Genomic DNA, 23,507 nt, shown 5'->3' on the forward strand with positions numbered 1-23,507 from the left:
TTTAACTTGGAGGAAATGTGGTGAGAGAATTACCTTACCTAAGAAGAATCCCTTTTGTTTGAAGATATAACTTCAACAGATGAGCAGCAGATCTATTAGTTGAAACTCTCCACACCTCAGCACTCAACAGAAGCATTAGAGAATTTTTCCGGCTAACTTGCAATAATTGATGAACAATTCATTGTATTGTTCTATCTAGCACAAAGATCAACATCGACATTGCTTCCAATCATGGTCGATATGAAGCTTTGAGTCAAGCATTGCTTCAAAAATAATCAGATACAAGAAAAAAAAAAACATCACCATTCTGAATCATGATTTACCACTAGCTGCTAAAACAAACTGAAAATGATCTATTTGTTATTTCCTAAAAAAATGATAAAGCAACTCTAACTAAAGTTAAGCAGAAAAACGAGGTGGCGTCTTCGAAAGGAGTTTTGTTCTGACAAATAGTTAGTTCTTTCCCATGATACACTTGACAAGATCTAAGATGCGAAAGTAATGATAAAAGAGGGCCGACTGTTCGCCCTCGAGCCCATCTCGGCTGTGGCGGTTGCTGCCCGCGAGATTATTGCACGGGCTTCCGCCAATCACGAGATCGAAGCCACCGAATGTGCTTATCAGCTGCTCGAGCCTGTCACTGTTCACCTGTTGAACATCAACAAATTCAATCAGCTTACCCGTCTGATTCGTCTGCTCCCACCAACTCCTAAGGACGTTTCTGTTTATTTCAGATATCTCAACAGAAACGACGGTCTTCATGTGCACTCCCAACCGGTGAAGTGCCACCTCAGCTCCCCCGATGCCCGAAAACAAAGATAGGACAGTCAGCCCGTTTGGAAACATATCCTTTAGGACCGATAGGTGGTAAGCCACTGTATCCACCTGGAAAGAATTGCCAAGAGACCGATACCTCTCTGTTCTACTGATTCCTCTTGTATGATTTCTAGGAAACCCTAACAAATACTCAATCTCATCCGGCTCTAAAGGCGCGACCTTGTTTAGTCCCACCCAAACCAAGTTCCATTTCCTGCATTCGTTCAGCACATACTGCTGAACCCTTGGTGATGGTAGGTCACCGGATTCAATAAGAGCACGTCGAATTCTCTCTGTCAATTTTGCACTAGCAATGCAGGTCTGCAGGCAATTGAATTGGGTCCTATGGTCCCACGACGGCCACCACTTCTTTGTCAAGGGAAAAGCCTCATGAATGGTTTTTGGTGGCATCGGGAGAAGGGGAAATCTATTCTCTATAGGAAGGTTGTGGATGTACCCTCTCTTTCGTGCGGCTGCACAGAAGTACTTAGAATCTACGAATTCTGGCTCTATGTCATAAAGGAAACGTGAGATAGTTGCCCAAACTCCCTTTGGCGCTAGGGCAACATTCTCATAATAAAAGTATGGCGGACCAATAGCCGCCTCTGGTAGCCTTCTGTTCACCACATGCATCATGCTGTTGGTTGGGAGACCAAACCCAATCATTGGGTTAGGAAGAGCTATCATGTCATCATCATTATGAGATACATTTTTGTTACGATTCTTCTGATCTATGTAGCGCCTTCTCTTGTTGTTGCTATCTTCCATAAATTTTCTTCTTTTATTATCTCTGCTGAAGGAGGTGAATCTACAAAAGGGCTGTGACCCAAAAAGAGGACAAAGGAAGATAGCGAGGGTTCAATAACAAGGTAAAACTTGAACAGAGTAATTATAACAGTCAGTAGCACATTAAGCAATTACTTCATCTTGAGCAGACCAAGAAGCAGCATATATAGAATCCGTCTCAGCAGTCTGAGCAGCGTAGATAGAATCAGCTAATTCAGAGACAGGTGCATCTTGGCCTGGAGGCAGTTAGAAATATCAAATAAATTAGCAAGAATGGATAGGTCCACAAGTCTGTCTGGTTGAAAGGAAATTTATACACAGGTTCCTGACGTTTGAAACCATATCTTTAGAAAAAGAAAAAAAATCTTAGCACCTCTTGACATAAACCCCTCAACTACAACTCTTAGCGTCAAAGAGTTCCCTGCTAAGCACCTTTGGATGAAATCTTGGAATATTCAATTAGAGATTCTAACTATTATCTCCTAAAAGGTTTACCCTTCCAAAGCGAAGTTTTAGCTTCTGTCTAGCAACAGATTACCCTCATAAAATTTCATATGTACATTCCTAACTTTAAGAAACTAAGTCATTTTATGCAAATAACTTCAATAAAAGAAGAAAAAAAAATCAAAGTTGGAGAAGACGTACACCTATCAATCCAAAAAGACATGGAGGAGTCTATTATACCAAAATGGTCAAATAGTTCAGGGTGTCTTTATACATTTTTTATGATTGTAAACGAAAGAGTGGATATTTATGAGGCCACTTAACAATTAAATATCCGGAAGAAATTTAGTAAAATAACTACAGCATTTCAACCAGATGAAAGAATTACCACATCTTTCGATGGCTGAGGCAGCCTCTTTTGTGGTGAAACCCATCTCCACTAAGGTCAACAATTTTTTATCCTTCTCTGCTAATTCTTCTACAAAATCCTGTACAAAAAATAACAGTAACTTCGCATAAATCATATATCAATAGTGGATGCTTCATCTAGGATAGAAGCAGCAAGCACGCACTCTTTTAGTCAGTGATCGTGGTGCTTGTGAAGTCCCTTACCTAGTTATAACAGACAAAAGACATTGCTTTGGATATAATTATATAGAATCTGATAATTTTATTGTATTCAGTTGCATATTTTATTTTCCAGCCTCTTCCTTTTCTCTGTAGTGAAACATTTATTACGTATCATGGATAATAGGCATATTATAAGAAGGTCGTGGCAAGAATAACTCTTGTAGTAGCGCCTGAATTTGTTCATTGTTGTTCATTCATCATTATAGTTCTCATAGTCGTTACCAAGTACACTACTTCAAATGAATTCAACACAACATAAATCAACCTAGATTAGCCTAGAAATGGATGTAATAAAGAAGACAGCAATATGATAATTGATAATTCATCATTATCAATTATGTCTCTCGTTATGGCAAAACAGATATCCAAATATAAAGGAAATTATCAATCTAAAAAAAAAGCATTTGAGAGTTAAATCAAAGAAAAAGAAATATGAAGGAAAAATATGTTGAGTCAGGTTAACGTGTTGCATGACATCACCAAATAAGGCATAAACCGACCGACAATGATCCAGATTATAAAATGGCAAAAACCTAAATAATCTCTTCTCATAATAGGCAACGCACATTCACATCAAATAAGCATCTACATGTAGAGTTAAAAAATAAATTTAATAAATACGTGTTTGCAGCTGGACCAAACTGCCTGGTAGGACCGGGTTGGCCAGATAATAATCGCTCCAATTCGATGATCTGGTTGGCTTTCATATTCACAAATAAGGAACCAAAATCTTCATGTAAGATAGTAGCACCACAACTGATTCTTAATATGTATATGTAATCTAGCACATCCGGCATAATTCCCAAAAAGAAGTAGCCTCCCCCAAAAGCACAAATATTAAAGGTACCTTATCTTCGAAGTCGTCCAAATCTGAATTATCATCCTCATCCCAATTATCATCATCACTAGGTGAAGAACAACCAGCAGGAGAGCCTTCCTCTTGCGAGGGAGATTTATCTATTGCCTGCATTGCAATATACTCAATGTCAAAAAAAGGCTGGAATCTATAAATATGTTTTTCCTGCAGAAAATACACTTAAGGCCTCATTTGGTATCGTTCTCGTTTTTCTTTTTTTTTAACAAAACATAAATTCTATGCAATAGAGCATGCAGGCGGATGATGGAGTGCTTACAGTCTACACATTTATGAGATTCGTTTGGCAACAAAAAGCAAAAGCTTAGTAATTTTTCTTTTTTTACTTCTTTTCTCATTTCTTGAACAGGTTGCCGTCCATCAACCAAACAAATTGCATTGTAAGCTAACCAACGATGACAAGAGTAGGGAAGTCCATCCGCCGACACATCCAATCACACATGATTTTTGTTTACAAGAAAGACAACAATACCAAACAAGGCATATAGTAATTATACTCTTTGATTTCCATTGCTGATGCCAAGTTGAAATTAAATCGCTGAAAGTAAATATAATAATAAAACGCAAATACTTACTCCATACGTGAGCAGCAACTCTAGTATGGCTTCCGAATCTCCTTCACCTGCAATCTCACAAAAAGAAACATCTAATGATTCGCGAGGCACATTACAGAGAAAATAGGAACAACTCCAAGAGGGAATAAGCTCTAACCATTGCCTTTGATGGCTTTCGCAACCATCTTCTCAGAGAAACCCATGGCGACAAAATGCGCCGTCAAATTAGAATTAGACCTAGACTTAGATGCTCCCCCTTCCGAATCCTTCAAATTTTACAGCGAAACAAACAACAATTCAAGCAATGCGCAAGAAAAACCACTCCCAGGTGCTCTACAAAGGAAGAGCTCACCACCTTCTTGGACGAGCCCGCTTCCGACGAACTCGGCACATCGCGAATCGGCGGCGCTTGCCCCTCCTCTCCCTCCCCGTCGCTCTCCCAATCCACCTCGTCCCCGCCGTCGCTGTCGCTGACCCAATCCTACACACCACCAAGAACAACAACAAAACCCTCGCTCAAAACAACCCCAAAAAACCCACACGGATCGTACCAAGAACAAAAAACGTAACGTCGCCATTAACGCACCATTCCGATCCGGAGATCTCTCCGGGAAACGCTTCCGACGAGATTCAATTCGCCCGCATTGCCGCGTTCCGGCGACGAGCGCCCCGAATCCCCGCAGCGGCGGCGCCCCTGCCGCAGCAGCAGCTAGGGTTTCATCGCTCGATCGCTCGCTCGACGACGACGACGCGAAAACGGAGGGAAATATGGGCGGGAGCGCTCACTACTACTACTCACTCCGCTTCGCTTTGATTGGGCCGCGGAAGAGCAAGGGCTCCGCGGTAATTTCACCTCTCTCTCCTCCCCCCCTTCCTCTCCTTTCTCCTCCTCCGCCCCAGTGCAGGAGATTTCAAGGAGAAAAAGGAAGAGGAGTGGGAGCGAATTCTCTGCGGCCCCGGTGAGCACAATCGTATTAGTCACCGCTGACGTGGTAGCGATCCAAATATTATAATAAATATATATTTATTATAATTAGAGAGGTGATAATAACTAGCGGAGCACGGGACCCACCAAAAGAGAGAGAGCACAATAAAAGAGAAAGTGACTAGCGGGTGCGGGGATCCGCTGCGCGGACCGTAATATAAGATACGGCGCACGTGAATTTCTCCTTTATTTTGTACGGATCTTAAAGCCCGATGAACGATGAATAAAACTGTCTCGATTATTTTTCACGGATGCGCTACAGCAAATCTGACCATGGAAATAGTGCGAATCACTGCCACTAGTTATTGTTCGTTGTTGTGGATTGCCGACACGTGTCCCTGATGAGAAGTGCTTTTGACCACACTAGTAGCCACCTACCCTGGTTGGAACTTCTGCAAAAGCACTATTTAATATATATATATATATATATATATAATCGTTAATTAATGTTTCTGTATATTAATTATTATTGGTGTGAAACAACTGAATTCTTCAAAAACTTATTTTATTTTATTATTAATTAATAATAGACTTAGGCTGAAATACTATCAATAGCACAAAGCATTTAGTGCTATTAGGTTTTCGGCCCTTGTATTAAAATATGTGCGGTTAGGATGATATAGGCCCTCTAGGGTTGAGTGAGTTGTTGATTTAATAGTATAATCTAACGGATGAAAATAATTAAAGAGTTAAATTTAACGACGGAAAACTTGATAGCACCAAATGCATGATGCTATCGATAATATCCCAACAGGACTCTTAATAATATATACGGTTACTATATTTTTATAAATATAAATTATTTTGTATTTTATAAATTTTTAATTATTATATCTATCTCTTTGATCATTTTATTCATTAGATTATATTATACAACAAACCACCTATCTAATTCTAAAGAATTACTATCATTCTAATCGCATATCCCTTCATCCAACGGCCGAAAACTTATGAATATTAAGAATCTATACTTATAAGAGTATAATAATACTAGCCTATATATATATACTATACTGTTACGTAATTCGTGCAGTACATAATTAATATTAGTTGTTTTATGAAGTTTTTAGTAATCAGTGATTTTTTTTTTTAACTTAGAAATTTCAGAAAATATGTTTCTGTTTTTTCCCGTGTAATAATAAAATATATATGGTAACTAGCTCATTGTGATCCGTGCAACGTGTAATGTACAAAAATAATTGGAATATTTATTTTTCAACATATTTACTCATTGCACGCAATGAAATTTGCCCGCAATACTAAATAAGACCTAAAAGTTATTAGATTAGTGAGAAATTTCATTTACTTGACTATTTACTTCATGTTTGTGCTCAATGTTCTAACTATTGTTAGCATGCAATTGACAAGTGGTGGGCAACAAACATGTGGGAGTACAATGCTTGGTGAAATTTATTTATGAAATTTTATTTTTTGTGAATAAAAATTGTGCGTGTTCGATCATATCATTTTTCTATAATATTTTATTTATTTCAGAATGATTTAACAGGATTTATTTCGATGTAGACAAATCTCATGAGATTCGCAAGATTCGATAATATTTTTTTAATATTATAAAATTGGTAGGTGTACAGATAGTACTGGTGATAAGATCATTTCAATATTATTTAAATATCTTCATCACTATTCTCATGCCAGTTTTCTTACTATTTAAGTCTTGATGAATTAGGAAAGAGATAATTATTAGTATAATTTCTATTCCTATTTTCAACCAATAGTTTTTAGATACAAATTACTCCAATTTATATTAGTTTTATTATAAACAGAGGAATAATCATTTAATATTAGGTTCAGCTTAATTATCCTGACTCGAAACAGATTACATTTTTCGAACAATCCATTAAAAGATGAGGTGGAGTGCAAAATTAAGATTAAGATAATTCATTAAAATCCTTTACCAAAATTTATAGCGACTTCTTAAAAAAAATTAAAGTTGTGTTTAGTATTGGAAGCCATATAATGATATTGGACAAAAAAAAAAGAGGCCAATTCGTATAAAAATTTCATAAATTTTGAGATTTTACAAATTCATGTATTCTTCACACCAATCGAAACAAAGAATTAAAATTAAAATAAAATTATAAAAGTAGAATAAGTTTTGGTAATGAATGGTGTAATTACTAATTTTAGATTAATTTCATACAGATCCCTGCAAATATAGTGAATGATGGATATATCTTTACAAAGTTTAACTTTCATATGTTGTTCTTATGAAAGTTATAATATTTTCAAATATATCTCTCTGATTTGTTATTATTAGAGTACTGTTTATATTTTTAATTTTGCCATCACAAATATGTCCTTCCAAAAGCCATAACAGTATAATATAAGAGACGTAAAAATATAAAAAACTAACCAGAATTAAATATTTAATCTATATTTAATAATTAAACTTTTATAACGGATTCTAATGGCAGGAACATATTTGAAAATATCAGGACTTTCGTAGAGACAATATAAAAGTTGAAACTTTTAGGGATATATTTATTATTTATTATGTTTGTAGGGACCTGTATGAAATTAATCCTTGCTAATTAATCGTTAACGCATACGGGCCACAACCTTAATCCGGGCCGGATTCGGATCTGTAATAGTTGGACTGGGCCCAATTGAACCAAGGCCCGATAACCTTAAACCCTACCAAACTATTAAACAGTTTATCACGGGCAACGCCGCACATCGAACCCTCTCTCTCTCTCTCTTCCCCGGCGACGGCGAGGAATCTCCAACGGAGACGCAAAAGAGTATATACGGCCACCATCTCCGGCGAGCCTCGGCGGCGACGCCGCCGCATAGGGAGGCGGCGACTCGATCCCAGGGTCCACGCCTCGGCCTTGTGCCCTCTCGCTCAGCGTAGAGCCCCGCCCTCTGCGGCGGAGAACGACGCCGCCGAGAGAAGGCGTAGGAGGAGGAGGAGCCTACCTACCTTCGGTTTTGGCTTCTCCGAGAAGCTGCTTAGGGTCGGAGAAGCGATTCTAACTCGAGGATCGATCGAGATAGTGATAGTACTATCACCTCTCTCTCTCTCTCCGTCTCTTAGGGTTAGGGCATAGAGGAAGAATCGGAGAGGAGGTTTGCTGGATATATTGTGTTTTTAGCATCATTACCGGATTAAAGCTCCGTAGTTTGGTTGTAATCGTTGAGCGCGACCATGTCGGATATTGATGAATCAGGTACTCTTTAATGATCTCCGTTTTTTTTTTTTTTTTGATAATTTTTGTTGTTTTGATCGTGTTTGAGTTATATTACTCTGGGGTTTTCAGAGATAAGCAGCTTTGGGGAGGAAGAGAACCCCTCTACTTCCCGAGGGAAAGCTAAACAGCACGTGAAACAGTTGCAAAGGCTTCAAGAAAAGGTGGGTTTTTTTTTGGTCCATGAAGCTGGTAATGTGCTCACACTTGGGAACTCTTTAATTCTAAGAATTTAAGGAGACCGCGTTCTTCTTATTGTTCATGTGATAGGAGTTTAAACAAGCTATTAAATTTGTTTCTCCCCTAGAATTTATGGTCAGTTGTTCGTCGAGTGGCCTATTCAGCTGTTTAAGAGAGGAGTGAGGCATGAATCATCTCTATAATTTGCTTCTGATGCGATCGGCATTGTACTCTTGCAGGATCCTGAGTTCTATCAGTATCTTAAAGAGTTTGATAAGGAGCTCTTGGAGTTTCATGACGAAGATATTGATGTGAGTATACATTGCATTTGTTTTCAAAAAATTACTGCTTTTTTGCTTAAGAATATATGGAAGCAACCTGTTTGCCGAACATGTTATTTAGGAGGACACAGTAACTGATTTTGATGAAGATGTGGAGTCCGAACCTATCGTCGAGGAGGAGCAGAAACCGTCCGCAAAGGTTATTACGACTGAAATGGTTGATTCGTGGTGCAAAGCAATAAAAAAAGACAGGAAAGTTGGTGCAGTTCGATCCCTTCTTCGAGCTTTTCGTGCTGCATGCCATTACGGTGATGATGGAGAAAATGATTCAGCACCAAAATTTAGTATCATTTCTAGCAATGTATTTAATCAGATAATGGTGTTTGTTCTGAACGAAATGGATGGAATCCTTAGAGGATTACTTGATGCCCCTATATCGGGAGGAAAGAAGGAGATAGTTATGGAACTGACGACCACTAAAATGTGGAAGAAGCATGGAAGCTTAATGAGACTATATCTTGGCAATGCTCTCCATATACTAACACAAATGACTGATGAGACAATGATATCTTTTACCTTGAGGCGTGTCAAGGCATCGGCTGTATTTTTAGCTGCTTTTCCCTCTCTCTTGAGAAAGTATGTTAAGGTGAGTAGAGACTGTCCTCTGCCTGTTAATTTAATAAGTAGACCTATAATTTTTTTTTACAGGGCTCTTACATCTATATCCCAGAAAAGTCATAATTTTTTAACATGTGTAAAATCTGAATTTCCATATATATCCCTCCAAAGTGTAACATAAATATTTGAAACTGCTCAGTTATCCATTTAGTGAAGTTAGTTTTCTATGAGAAAATATTTTTGCAGTAGATAATTTTGCAGTAAATATCTCCTTTGTTATGGTTTCATTATGCCGTTGACACATCATTTATTTAACTTCAGGTTTTGCTTCACTGTTGGGGTACAGGAAGAGGTGCTGCTCCTCTATTTTCATTTTTCTTCCTTAGAGATTTATGCGTTCGACTCGGTTCTGATTGTCTTGATACGATACTTAGAGGTGTATACAAGGCTTATGTTTTGAATTGCAAGCTTTCTAAATCAGTAAGTAGATCAAAGTTGCAGCATATTCAGCTCCTGGGAAATTGCGTCACTCTACTCTATGGCGTGGACCCACCCTCAGCATATCAACATGCATTTGTTTTCATTCGTCAACTAGCAGTGGTCTTACGTGGTGCTCTTACTGAAAGAGGGCCTAAGGTAATACAAGCGCTTGCTATCAAGTTATTGTATTTACATATATCTTTGTTTACGTTGACTATCTTCGTGAACATATTTATTTATTTTTCATTGTGCTGATTACATTATTTCCTTTTGCTTATTTAGCTTTTTTACTTCTTTTTTTTTTTTTTTTTGGTTGAAAGGCAGTAAGAGACAAAAAAGAGAAAAAGCATAATGAAAGCAACAAGCCTACAAAGCAACAAGTGGAGGTAAGTCCGACTTACATTTTTATCTTGTTCTCTTGTTCTTTGTATGAAATTTATCTTCTCTTGTTTTTGGACAGTAGTATTTCATGATAAGCGACTTTGAACTTGAAAGATTTTTCTACATGCAAATTTGTTTTACTTCACTTTATGATATGGCATTAGTTTTGAGACTTGCTAAACAAACCAAAGGAAATGACCTTTTTGGTTCACACTTCTGCCATTATGTTAATTAATGTGAAAGTTTCTGCATAATTTCTTTCAGATTTACATACTAACCCTACTAAGTGTCAGAGTAAGTCTGAGTTTTGTCGGTTGAATTAGAGTTCAAAGCATTCCTCGGTATTCCATCAGTTATTGATTCTAAAACAATGCAGCCTGCTTGCTGGAATGTTCTTACCAGCACTCAGTTACATATAAATTTGAATGAAAAACTTACTAACAATGGATTCTTAACATTTATGTGATGTTTTTTCTTTCATATTTTTGCAGAAAGCATATCAAAAGGTTTACGAATGGCAGTTCATACTGTGCCTCGAGCTCTGGACTGGAGTTATATGCTCTTACAACTCAGAAGCCGATTTTCGACCTTTGGCTTATCCACTAAGTCAAATTATATATGGGGTAACATCTTTGGTTCCTACTCTGCGGTACTTCCCACTACGGCTACGATGTGTGAGGATGCTCAACCGTATAGCTGGAGCCACTGGATCCTTTATTCCTGTATCTTCCCTTCTCCTCGATATGCTGGAAATGAAAGACCTGAGCAAACCCCCTACTGGAGGTGTTGGCAAAGCAATCAATCTTCTTAATATTAAACAGGTGAACTTTTTTGCATTTATTGTTTAAGGCATTTTCAAATATACGCGTATTCCTGCAAAATCTGTGTGTTAAAGCAAGTGAGCTTTTGTTGGAGAAACTGCAAAGAAACTTCTTTTTTTTTTTTAAAAAAAAGTGTTTTCTTGCAGGTAGATAAGGCTACCGTGAAGACACGTTTATTTCAAGAGGCATGCATTTACTCTGTTGTTGAAGAACTTGCTGAACATTTGGCACAGTGGAGCTACTCGATTGCCTTCTTTGAGCTGTCATTTATTCCCCTTGTTCGGTTACGAACCTTTTGCAAGAACACTAAAGCTGACAAGTTCCGAAAAGAGATAAAGGAGCTCATCCATCAGGTATCTTGCTATACACATGAGTAAAAAGCCTTACAAATATCATGATTCTTGCATTTACCCCTCATATATTAAAATGTACATTTTATTTTTACCCCATCAACCTATGAGTATGATATTGGTAAGAAATGCTGACGGGAGGAGGCGAAGTGAGAACTTGTAGTTTTAGGGAGGTAGTATATTTGTTTCAGTATTTCAGGTAAGCAAAGTGAAAAAAAAAAAAAATCAAAATACTTACGGCATGTTTTCTGCGGCTTGCCTCAACAGTATAAACCATTTCCAAACAAGAGAGAAATCAGACTCTAATTGACTCTTACATTTCTGTTTTCAAGGTGGAGGCCAACAATGAGTTCGTAAACTCAAAACGCGCTGCTATCGAATTCTCACCAAATGACCCTGCTGCAGAATCATTTCTCCAGGCATGTCCAATCATTTACTCTTTTCATTTCATTCCCTTTGTCGATACCATCCTAACCTAATGAGAAATCGTTTGAAAAGGCTGAAAAGGAAAGCGGATGCAGCCCTCTGTCGAGATATGTGGCCAGCTTACGTGTGAGGGCCCAGAATAGAAGTGATGCTATGGTGGAAAAAAGGTTGGTTGGTTGGTTGGTTTATTATTGGCTGGCTTTCATTTTCCGTGTGTTTTTATTTACTGTTCATTGGAGAGTAGCAGTTGGTGATACCTTTGTCTGATACCCTCGTGTTCCTTTTCCAGCGTCCTCGTTGGGGCCGAATCATCTGTTTTTGCGAAAAAGCTCTCAGATGTCAAGGAAGAAGACAGCGAGAAGGATGCTGAAGAAGGTGCTGCTGTTTTCAGTTCATCCTGGTTGCCGGAAAAGAAGAAAACAAAGTATGGCTTCTGCTCGTTCGTCGTCCAAAACTTTTCTTCGTCATAACCCTTGAAGATTAATAACTTGTTCCGTGCACAGGGTCAAGAAGGAGAAGAAGACAAAGAAGCGAAGTCATGATGAGCAACAAGATGTTGGTGCCGACGAAGATATAGTGGAAGATCTAGTTCTAAGCTCGGATGACGAAGTAGACGAGAGCGATGATCAGGAGATAACTGAAAATGGCTCTCTTTCGGATGACGATGAAGACGCCAAAGCAAAGTTAACGAAGGACACACCGGCAAAACATAAGGGCAGGAAAAGGAAAAGCACGTCGAAGCAGAGGAACAAGGAAAAGAAGTTGACTTCGATAGCGCCGAAAAAGAATGGGAAGCGACGCCCACGAAAGAAGGCGAAAAAGAGTGCTCATGGTTGAAAGACTTTTTTTTTTTTGTTCTTTCCAGCAGGTGTTAATTATACTTTCAAAATGGCGAAGGAGAGATGTCAAAATATGTAAACTAACCTTTGCCCAAGTATTACTATGCAATTTTCAATCAGTGGTCACATTTTTTATGTATTATATCTACGTGGCGTAGCTAAAGTTTTAGGCGAGTTTGTTGTCCTCAATCAAGTAATCAACGATCCAACAAGTGGTATCAGCACAGGCACGGGCCCATGGATTTAAATTTCACATGCTACAAATTTATACGTGTGTTGTAACTATCTCTATGTATTGAGTAAATTACTTGTTTATTTTTAATAATTAGAGCTTTGAAATTAGTAATTAACACCAAAGATCCAACAGTTATCTTTGTTTATTTATACGGTCTTAAATAGAACTATGAGAACTAAGGGCTGTGCTCCTAATCTCGGGGCACCCTCTGAAATTAGGAAAAAGTTGAAGAAAGAAAAAACATGGGCTATTTGTTTATTGAATATTGATTCCAAACTGAGTAAGCTCACTTGTTGTAGCTCGTTGAGCAATAAACTTAAATTCACGAATAATTACACTTGGTGCTAAATCAAACAGAAAAAAGGAAAAAAAAAAAAATCGGGAGATTGACTTGGTGGAGATAAACAGTAGATTCATATCATAATATAGCATCAGAATCCAAATCTCACATCTTATCACTCAGATCCTGATTCCATCTGATCAGAATCTGAAGTATTAGAACATGCTTCGCATTAAACTATTTAAAACTCACCCAAAAAAAGAAAAAAAGACGAGTCAGAATTTGATTCGGACAATCTTATAGGATCTATTCAGCTAATTTAAACTACGGATAAAATCGATGAGATAAAAATTACACAAAGCATATCATGAACTCTCCGAGTAGGAGTAGGCATTGACACTACATTATTATTACCTCTTCATTGAAACCGATCAAAATTCTATCTACATTCATGACGAACTCGAACGCAATAATGATGCTCTATGTCCCCGAGAAAAAGGCGACCCCCGCTTCCCGCCGCAGCCCCCTGGGCCGAGCTCTCGCCACCGCCGGTGTCATCACCATGCGGTGGGACATTGAGAAGCCGGTCCGCGGCTCCGTCCCCGCCGCCGCCCTCGAGCTCCGCCGCAGCGCCCTCCTCGCCTACTACCGTGCCCTCCCCCACGTTGCGCGCGCCGCGTCGGGCGACTTCGTCAGATACGCATGGCACGACTGCTTCCGGCCCTCGAAGAAGGCGTCGACGCTCGCCTCCGCCGAGTTGGAGCGGGCCGCCGTGCTGTTCAACCTCGCGGCGGTGCACTCGCGGATCGGTGCGGCGGCTGTCCGGGGCGTGGGGGACGGGCGGAGGAGGGCGTGCGACGCGTTCCAGCGGGCGGCCGGCGTGTTCGCCTTCTTGCGGGAGGGCGTGGCGCGGGACACGGCCGTCGGCTGCGCATCGGTGGACGTGTCGGCGGAGTGCGTCGGGATGCTGGAGAAGCTCATGCTGGCGCAGGCGCAGGAGTGCTTCTTCGAGAAGGCGACCGCGGATGCCAAGCACCCCAGACTCTGCTCCAAGATCGCTCGGCAGGTGCGTTGCAAAAACTTATAAACTAAATAGCCAGCGTATATATTCAAGAACTAAAATCGAATTGAATTGCTTAGTTCGCTAGACTAGCCTTCTTTGAATTGTCTTTGTTTTGATGCTTTTGAATCTTCCACGTATCTGAAATTCTAAGTACATCAATTCAAATCACTTGGTGTAATTTTTCTCCTTATTGCTTTATTTCGTTGCTAAAATTTTCATTACAACCGTGTTATGTCTGCTCAACTGATTGTTTCGCACACTCAGGTCAGCCTTTACTACGAGGAAGCTGCCACCGCGCTCACCGCTCCACCGCTCGACCGCCACCTCGACAAAACATGGCGCTCGTACGCGCAGACGAAGGCCAAACTGTACCACGCCGAGGCCTGCTACTGGTGCTCGCTCGAGCTCCACGAGCAGGGGGAAATCGCCGAGGAGATCGCTCGCCTCAAGTCAGGGCTGGCCGGCCTGGCCGCCGTAAAGAAGCTCGCGAAGGGCGCCGCTGCGTCTGCCGTCTCGCGGCTCGAGCTCGACATGAGCCGGAACCTGGAGAGGGCGAACCGCGAGAACGTCACGGTCTATTTCATGCGGGTGCCGAGCGAGAGCTCGTTGCCTCCGTTGCCCGCGGCGTCGCTCGTTCGCCGGACCCCGATGGACGTGATTCTAGGGGTTACCGAAGAAAGCTCAAAATCACCGGGTACTTAAACAAGGTGATCAAAGAGCCCGTTGTACTTTGGGCGCCAAGTGTGTGAGAAAGCTCAGTTTGTTTTTTTGATTAAATTATATAAAAAAATTTCTCTCAATATTCACTTTTTTATTTTTTTTCCGACTATGAAAATCTATATTTTGCTTTCTTAAAATTTAAAAAATATTCACTTCAGCTCCCGCCATGAATGTTTTGTTAAAGTTTTGTTTATATTTTCTTATTATATATTTTTTATATCTAAAGTATTTTTGAAACTCAGATCTCATATGCGCCTCTTTATTCCTCACTGACGTCTTGGCCGGACCGCCTCGCTCTCGCCCACCCTTATGTCTGCGCCCACACAAACGCTGTCGCCCTCCTCCACTGTCTTATCCTCGCCCTCGCCCATCTCTTCGTTCACATCTATCCCGATCTCTTTCCTACAGTCGCAAAAATGGAGAGACGGCGAGAATGCTGGAGGAACGGGAGAGCCGGTGGAGAAAACGGAGTCATAACTGGGGTCAAGGGAGGCGCGAAGAATGGAGGAGGTAAAAGACTGCGGATGAACAAGATTGGAGAAGAGACGAAGAGAATGAAGGACAATTTGATCATTTTGTCATCATATATAGTTAACACTGTATCTCTGTGAATATTTTTTTAATTTTTAATAGGGTAAAGTGTAGATTTTTGAGTTACAAAAAACGATAGTGAAAAAATAAAAGAGAGGTTTTATGTAATTTTATCTTTTTTTTTTTGTATTTTATTGGGCTAAGTGGATGCTTGAGGTGGGTGATCTTATATACTTGTATATAAGTTTCTTCTGTTCAAAGCAACACTTGTGTATAAATCTCAAATATGTGTAGGAGTTGGTGGTTCTAATTAGGAAAATAACATCTTTCCTGAGGGGAAGAAATAGTTTTAATTCATGCCATTCATATAATGTCTTTTAATGGGACCATCCTTACTAACATTTTGTTGAGAAGAAATTAAGTAGCCTATCATGAACTCACTTATTTATAACCGTTGAGATTTTTTATTATTCTGTTTGGATGTTCGAATAAATTATTCAATTAGGAATACAATCAAACATCTAGAACGAAATAATATTTCGATCTCGTTTTCTGAAATAAGATAAATTACTTTTTTGATGAAATATGATATCCTACTAATTCATAAATAGCAAGACCTTTCAATGATAATGATCAAGTTTTTTCTTTCCGATCACATATAAAAATTCTCGTCATTTGAATATATGAATATCTTATTCTAGGTATACCTTTAATTTACTTTATCTCTGAAAAAGAAAAAAAATCTTTAATTTACTAAATAAGTTATAGTATTTGATAGATGAGCAATACATCAAAAGTCTAATAAGATAGAATAACATATATCACTTTTTAGTCAATTCTTTTTTCTAAAAATAAATTATTTTATAGGTGAGTAAAAATTAAATTTTTTATCTTCAATTATACACGAAATTATTTTTTCCTGCCGAATAAGCTAATCAAGAATAATTTATTTCCAAATTCAAACACGAGGATTTTATATCCTACCTAAGAGTGGATGATGGTAAGATATTTTAAGGCGCAAAAATCAACCATCCAAGGAAAACTTCGTGAATAAGTTATTCAAAAATAACTTATTTCGACATCCGTATAATGAATTAGTTATATGCGACATCCAAATATATAGTTTGCTTGTTTGTTGGAGAACAAGTGTTTATATTATTAGTTCTGATTTAGTATGCATTTAAATTAACAAGAATTGGGTTGTTGCCTTGTTGGGCTCACTACACATAAAAAAATTGAAAACAACTTAAGGTTACAAAATAAAATACACGATTTAAGTATAAAGTATGCATAAGAAACAACTTATATTTTAAAATATTTGTAATTTTCGAGATTTTCGAATGGCCCTGCCTTTATAATCAATCAAATTAAAATAAAAAACTTTTAAACATAAAAATTCAAGAATTAAAATAATAAGGATAAACTTCAAATACCATCCTTATGGTTTTGCATTTTCTCACTTTAATACTCTATAGTTTAAAGTGTATTAATTTAGTGCCATATGATTTTATTTTTCTCTTTTTGTCTGCTCCTCTGATAACATTTCGTTAAATTATATATAAAAAATTTCAGATACCCTAATTAGGTTTATCGAATATTCACTTTAGTACCCTTTAGTTTTAATTTTGTCATTGATTTAACGAAAAAAAAAAGTAGAGAAATTTTTTTAAAAAAAAAACCAATGGGTACTAAATATAATACGATACTAAAATATAAAATTGTGAAACTACGGGGTGGTATTTGAAGTTTTCCCAAATAATAATAATCCTACTAAAACCGTCGATGATTAAACCCGTTTGCGCGTGACCGCGCCGAGCCCGGGACGCGCCAACGACCGATCGCAATCGCCGCGCGAGCCCCCTCCGCCCATCGGGCACGAATCTTAAAGCTCGAGACCCCATTTCTCGCCGCCCACTCCCAAGATCCCAACTCCTCCTCGTCCTCTCCGTCCCCGCTCATCTCCCTCTTCCTTCGCCCCGAAGCGACCTCCTGCGAAAACCCTAACCCTAATTCCAGATCCTCCTCTCTTCTCCGCGACCGCTCCCATGGCGACGCCGTCGACGGGGGTGAACGTGATGCTCGCGGTGCACGAGAAGAAGACGAGCCCCGTCGACATCTACCTCGACCTCCGCCGCGACCTCCTCCTCGCCTACTCCCGCGCCCTCGCCCTCGTCGAGCCCCGCTTCCCCATCTCCCCCGACCGATCCCACGTCAGATGCGCTCCGACCTCGAGCGCGCCCCCGCCGAGTCCTCCCTCGACCTCCGCCGCGACCTCCTCCTCGCCTACTCCCGCGCCCTCGCCCTCGTCGAGCCCCGCTTCCCCATCTCCCCCGACCGATCCCACGTCAACTCCCTCTCCTTCACCTGGTTCGACGCCTTCAAACCCTCCAAGAAGGTCTCCTTGCCCTCGATCCACCTCGAGAGGGCCGCCGTGCTCTTCAACCTCGCCGCCGTCTACTCGCAGATCGCCCTCGCCGCCGATCGCACCACCGCCGCCGGGCTCAAGCAGGCCTGCGGCGGGTTCCAGAGCGCCGCCGGCGCCTTCGCCTTCCTGAGGGAGACCGTCGCCAGGAAGGCTGCCGCGGCGGGGGCGACGCCCGACGTCTCGCCCGAGTGCGCCGCCATGCTGGAGAAGCTCATGCTCGCGCAGGCCCAGGAGTGCTTCTTCGAGAAGGTGATCGCCGACGCCAAGCCCCCCGGCCTCTGCTCCAAGATCGCAAGGCAGGTATATAATGCGATCCTGAATAATTATCCCTCTCGCGCTTCCCGTACGATATTTGCAGCAATTGCTACTCACTTTCATATTGCATTACGAATACTTTTGTGAAATCATGATGATCTGATTCACTAGGTATCTTGTAGAATACAGTAGAACTGAAGTTTAGAGCTTTTATTGTTTAACATGAAGAGAAAAAGGGTATCGGAACTGATACTGATTAGGAAGCATAATGAAATGAAGCTTAATATCTTCAAACCGCAAATCTTATTCCGTAACTTTCACAGGTCGGCCTTTACTATGAGGAAGCTTATGCTGCCCTGAATGCTGCTCCGCTTAGCCAGCACTTTGACAAGACATGGGTCTCGCATGTCCAACTGAAGGCAGCTCAGTTCTATGCCGAGGCTTGCTATAGGTATTCATTGGAGCTTCATGAGAAGGAAGAGATTGCAGAGGAAATAGCCCGATTAAAGATCGGGATCGGTGCCCTAGCTGATGCGAAGAAGACCGCCAAGGGAGTTGCTGCGCCTCTCTTGGATGCCGTCTCCAAACTAGAGAGTAATATGAATCGCAACTTAGAGAGGGCTCAAAAGGAGAACGATCGGGTTTATCTCATGCGGGTTCCAGCAGCAAGTTCTTTGGGTGCTCTACCTGCAGCTTCTCTCGTGAAGCCCACCAATATGGCTGAACTTTTAGATGCTAGCAAAGAGAGGCTCTTCTCAGGTCTTGTTCCTGATGGCAGCATGAAGGCCCTCTCTAGATACACCGAAATGGTTGATGACATCATCAGGACTCAAGCGGAGAAGTTGCAGCAGGGAAGTGAGATAACGAGGGTTAGACTGAAGGATATGGATCTGCCAGATTCTATTTTATCGCTGGAGGGTAATATCAGCCTACCTTTGGATCTTAAGGAAGATGTGGAAGCCGTACAGATCAGCGGCGGGCCTGCTGGCCTGGAAGCAGAGTTACAGCAGCTCAGGGATTTGAGGAGGGTTAATCAGGAACTGCTGGTCCAAACTGAGGAGCTTATGCAGAAGGAAGCAAGTGAGGATGCCCAGTTCCGAACCCAGTTCGGGACACGGTGGACGAGGCCTCAGTCCAGCACCTTGACGAAGAGCCTGCAGGATCGGTTGAACCGGTTCGCTGCAAATCTCAAGCAAGCAGCAGATAGTGACGCGCGGATTGAGCGAGCCGTTAAAGACAACTATCCTCTCATGTCAATTCTTGACCGCAGACCGGTATGATTTACCTGTGCCGTCATGTTTGTTGATTTTGTGAATGAAATATTGTCTCAGGTGAATGTAAATACATGAAGTACTGTTTTTCCATTTATATGGCAACCTAAAACTCTGTTTATCCTCATTGATGTATAACTCGCCAGTTTTCTTTTGAAACATTTGCTTCATTGGATTTTCTAAGGAATCTAGTTGTGGACTGAGATGAATCTGCAACTCCATGATGCAGCAATTTCCATCCCCTGCTTTTTAGACAGTCATTTATGCTTCCTTAACTCTTCTTCTTTTGATGGATGACTAGAATCCGATGATATCTGTATTTTTCAAGATTTAGTGAGCATGTGAAGCAACTAATGGGAGCACTTTATCAGGCCCCAAGTGCTTGCATTCAGGCATATCTGTCATACCTTTATAATAAATAATCATGTTTTATTAACCTGTTTGAATTGGGAACACTAGCTTATTTTCATTCATATGTTGGTAGCACAGTGCTTCTGTAGTTTGACTTTGTTTCCCCTGGGAACTTACCCTATTGTTTTACTAATTGCAGATAGAATCTGCCCTTCCAAGTATTGCAAGGCCTATAATGTCGCTGGATGGGAATGAAGATGCTTTAGTTGGAGCCCTCAAACAGAGCTTGGTAATGTACAGTTTAATCATTCAGCATATCAATTTAAATTGTAATTTCAGCAATCTAAGAGTATTGTTTTAAATTAGTAGAACTTGTGATGCTGCAACCCTCAGTTTGCATCTTGGTTGTTTATAATTTACAGCATAAGAAACACTGATTCAGCTATACTGTCGTTATGTGTGAAATTTTCAGCATCGATATACAGTACTTAGCACCAGCCACACGACAATGTTGACATCAGTTAATTGTTGAGATCATTACAGTTTCAGTTTAGACTGGTAGTAGACGTACTCTTACACTTAAAGTTGGAAGTATAATGAATGTGTGTGTAGGCTTGTCAACATAGTAGAGTGTGAGAGAGAGCGCTTGTGTGGGGTGGCTGTGTGAGGGAGGATACCGGTTCTTTTATCAATGACTAAACTAAACTTTCGAATATTAAGCTGAATTCGGCTCTCAAGGTTATAATTACTAACTTAAACCGTGACTTTGTTATTTAATAGTAATAATAATCTTAATACAGACAGTTTGAGCACTACAGAAATATTAGAATCTGGTTGCAGAAGTGGCTGTTGATACATTTTCTTTTATTTGTCTGGGTCACGTAGAGTGCCAGTTAGATCTTTGTTGCAATCTGGTACTCAACAGCTACCTCCCTTCAGTGCTGATCTTTTGGAGCATTTCTTTCTTGAATCAGTCTTGTGGAGTTCTTCACTTCTCTTGTTATTTTCCAATATGGGCTGTTGAAGAAGTACTGGATCAAATCTTTTCTTCGCAAACGTGTGAACTAATATTTTACTTTCATAATTTCTCTTTTGGCCTGCTGCTCATTTAATAGGGGCATTGTAAAAGCAAGCTAAAAAAGGGCTTGTATTAAGTGTATTTTAAAATTCATCCTTAGTATATCACAGGTATCTAGTATCTTGTACTAACAAATTCTTGTTCATGCAGAGGCAACTGGAGAACCTAGGAGCACAACGGGCAGGCCTCGAAGACATGCTAAAGGAGATGAAGAGAAAGGTGTGGGTTCTATTGTGCTTATGAATTTGCTGTTAAAAGGACAAAATGGAACCTAGTTTCTACTTTTCATTATTCTGTTGAAATCGATATTTGGAAGATATATATTCTGTCTACCTTGTCTGCATGTCAAGATGATGGCTATACATAAGTAAAGTGGCTTGCGTTGTATATGATCTCTGGCATTTTCCATAGAATTTTGATCTTTACAAAAAATGCAGATACTCAAGAGAAAGTGCTTCAGGGTTGCCTTTATAAGAACGAACCACTTATTGATTTTACTAGTACATGGATTAGCGTTAAATAAACCATAAGCATATTTGACTTCTATGTTGTCGAAGTTGTAATCTTTTTATTTTACTCGATTGCATTCCTTTTTTATTTTACTGTAGGTGTATCATTATTTACTAAAATCTGATTATTGCTTACTTGTGCTGATCATGCTTCAATAATCAGTTTTGTTTTAACTAACTTTTTAGTTCTATAATGCACTTTACTAGCTTGTAGATTGGATTGACAAGCCAGTAATGGTCTACTGTGCCAATGCTGTATTTCTTTCAGGATGATATCTTACCAAAGTTGATGGCTGGCACCGGATCACATGAAGATCTCTTTAAAAAGGAGATAGCAAAGTATGATCCCATCTGTCAAGAAATTGCTAAGAATATAGAGGCACAGGAGCAATTGTTACTGCAAATACAGGCAAGCTACCTGCTCTGAATTTTTACCCAGTGAAATGCCCTTGTTCAATTCATACATACCCTTCATTTCTTAGATTTCATAACATTGTCTTAATGGCAAGTGACAATCGTTTTGATTACCTTCTGCATAATTGAATTTAGACTCTCAGTTGCTAAATAAATACTCCTTTTCCTTTGTTTCGTCTACAGGCTCAAAATGATGAATTTTCTAGTGTCTTTAATCTGGAAGACTACAAAGGTATTTTCTTCTTTGTTTCTCTCCCTCATTGAGGTGACGAGTAATTGCCTAAATTCATGTGTTTCCTTTTTATCACTCTTCTATTGCTTGTGATAGATAGATTCTTGGATTTGCTTGATTTAATTTTAATACGTTTATTTATGGACTTTTGGTACCAGAAAGCATTTGACAGCTTTAAAAGCGTCCTTATCATCTATTTCCTTCAGTATTGATCATTTTCATTTATATCACTTGTCGGATGGTTGGTTGTTGATTAACTGCTAACAATCAAAATTTCTCGCCAGTTGCTCGTGAGAAAACTTTCAAGCAAATCGCAGCTGCCGTTGCAAAATACCGTGAAATTAAGGAGAACATCAATGAGGGGTTGAAGTTTTATGTTACTTTACAGGTGCGCAAGTTGCTACACATTAGTATGAAACGTACGAAAGTTACCTGCATCATATTCCCTCTTTAATTCGACACTTACCCTCTTACATAATCTTTTAACAGGATGCAATAAACAACATAAAGCAGCAATGCAGCGACTTCGTAATGACCCGGCAGATCCAGTGCCGCGAGATGATCGAGGAAGTACAGAGGCAGATAGCAGGATTCAGCTTCTCCGGTGGAAAAACAGGCCACAGAACGAACCAGCAAAGAAACGTTCCTCCTCAACCAAACCAACAGACCACCCCGCCCCCAACCCATCCTGCTCAGCCGCCACCGCCTTCATACCATTATCCACCCAGTGAACCAAGGCCAGGATATTCTCAACCCTACCCAGCCTATGCCTCCTCACCACCTCCTCCTTACCACCAATACCAGCAGCCACCACAACAGCCACCGCAGCAGCCGCCCAACACCGACTATGGCCAACCGGCTTATCCGGGATGGCGCGGGCCGTACTACAACGCGCCACCACCGCAACAACACCAGCAGCAACCGGGACCTTATTTGCAACCGCCGTACACTATTCCCGGGTCTTATCCGCCTCCTCAACAGGGCAATTACTACAGGCCTCAGTGAAGTACGGTCGATGCCGAAACTATTTGTTGGCGTGTTAGTCGCTCGGTTTCATTGTGAATGGTTTCCCAGATATAATACTATTCTATGTTGGGACTGTCATGCTATTTTTTTTTTTTCTCTTCTTTGTTGGATAGAGACTCTATACATATTACTGGTACAGAATAATATGCTGAAGTATTAGTTGCTTAGGTCTCCCGATTCCCGATTTGTTAAGGTTCCGCAGTTGCAGGGTCTAGAAAACTATTCGAGTGAAGGATATTTTGGTGACTTGCTGGGGGTTCTGAACCTTGTTCATAAACTTTGCTGGTATGTGTGATGTGATTTTGTATAAAGTGGAACGTGTTTCTATTTTTTTGTGATTTTAATCGAGCAGTAAAATAATCCCCCTGGAGGTTGCTGTGGATGGTTTTTGTTGCAATTTCTTGGAAACTTGTAATCTCTTTGTAAATCTTCTCTTCCCATGG

At 40.2% G+C, this 23,507-nt stretch overlaps 4 protein-coding genes across 4 annotated transcripts; 3 read left to right on the forward strand and 1 right to left on the reverse strand.

The window, feature by feature from the left end:
• On the reverse strand, window positions 136-5,039 carry LOC109713671 (DNA (cytosine-5)-methyltransferase DRM2-like). The gene is made up of 8 exons (XM_020237839.1): window positions 4,691-5,039; window positions 4,460-4,585; window positions 4,262-4,370; window positions 4,126-4,172; window positions 3,524-3,640; window positions 2,435-2,534; window positions 1,738-1,838; window positions 136-1,635 (listed from the first exon to the last, which is right to left on the reverse strand). The coding sequence occupies exons 1-8, from the start codon at window positions 4,691-4,693 to the stop codon at window positions 454-456; spliced, it is 1,785 nt and encodes a 594-aa protein (XP_020093428.1). The 5' UTR covers window positions 4,694-5,039; the 3' UTR covers window positions 136-453.
• LOC109714260 (nucleolar complex protein 2 homolog) lies at window positions 7,783-12,999 on the forward strand. Its single transcript, XM_020238803.1, has 12 exons — window positions 7,783-8,280; window positions 8,371-8,462; window positions 8,718-8,789; window positions 8,881-9,405; window positions 9,699-10,013; window positions 10,178-10,243; window positions 10,730-11,059; window positions 11,206-11,412; window positions 11,742-11,828; window positions 11,908-12,002; window positions 12,125-12,259; window positions 12,339-12,999. The coding sequence occupies exons 1-12, from the start codon at window positions 8,259-8,261 to the stop codon at window positions 12,670-12,672; spliced, it is 2,280 nt and encodes a 759-aa protein (XP_020094392.1). The 5' UTR covers window positions 7,783-8,258; the 3' UTR covers window positions 12,673-12,999.
• LOC109714056 (ALG-2 interacting protein X-like) lies at window positions 13,662-15,583 on the forward strand. Its single transcript, XM_020238460.1, has 3 exons — window positions 13,662-14,255; window positions 14,517-14,906; window positions 15,215-15,583. Exons 1-3 carry the CDS (start codon window positions 13,662-13,664, stop codon window positions 15,581-15,583), a joined length of 1,353 nt encoding a protein of 450 aa, XP_020094049.1.
• On the forward strand, window positions 17,319-23,446 carry LOC109714001 (ALG-2 interacting protein X-like). The gene is given in 9 exon segments (XM_020238351.1): window positions 17,319-17,662; window positions 17,665-18,228; window positions 18,507-19,457; window positions 20,005-20,094; window positions 21,034-21,102; window positions 21,661-21,801; window positions 21,990-22,038; window positions 22,323-22,426; window positions 22,528-23,446. Coding segments are annotated over 9 exon segments (2,598 nt in total). The 5' UTR covers window positions 17,319-17,548; the 3' UTR covers window positions 23,044-23,446.

This window comes from Ananas comosus, linkage group 8 (assembly GCF_001540865.1).
Source record: "Ananas comosus cultivar F153 linkage group 8, ASM154086v1, whole genome shotgun sequence".
NCBI lineage: Eukaryota > Viridiplantae > Streptophyta > Magnoliopsida > Poales > Bromeliaceae > Ananas > Ananas comosus.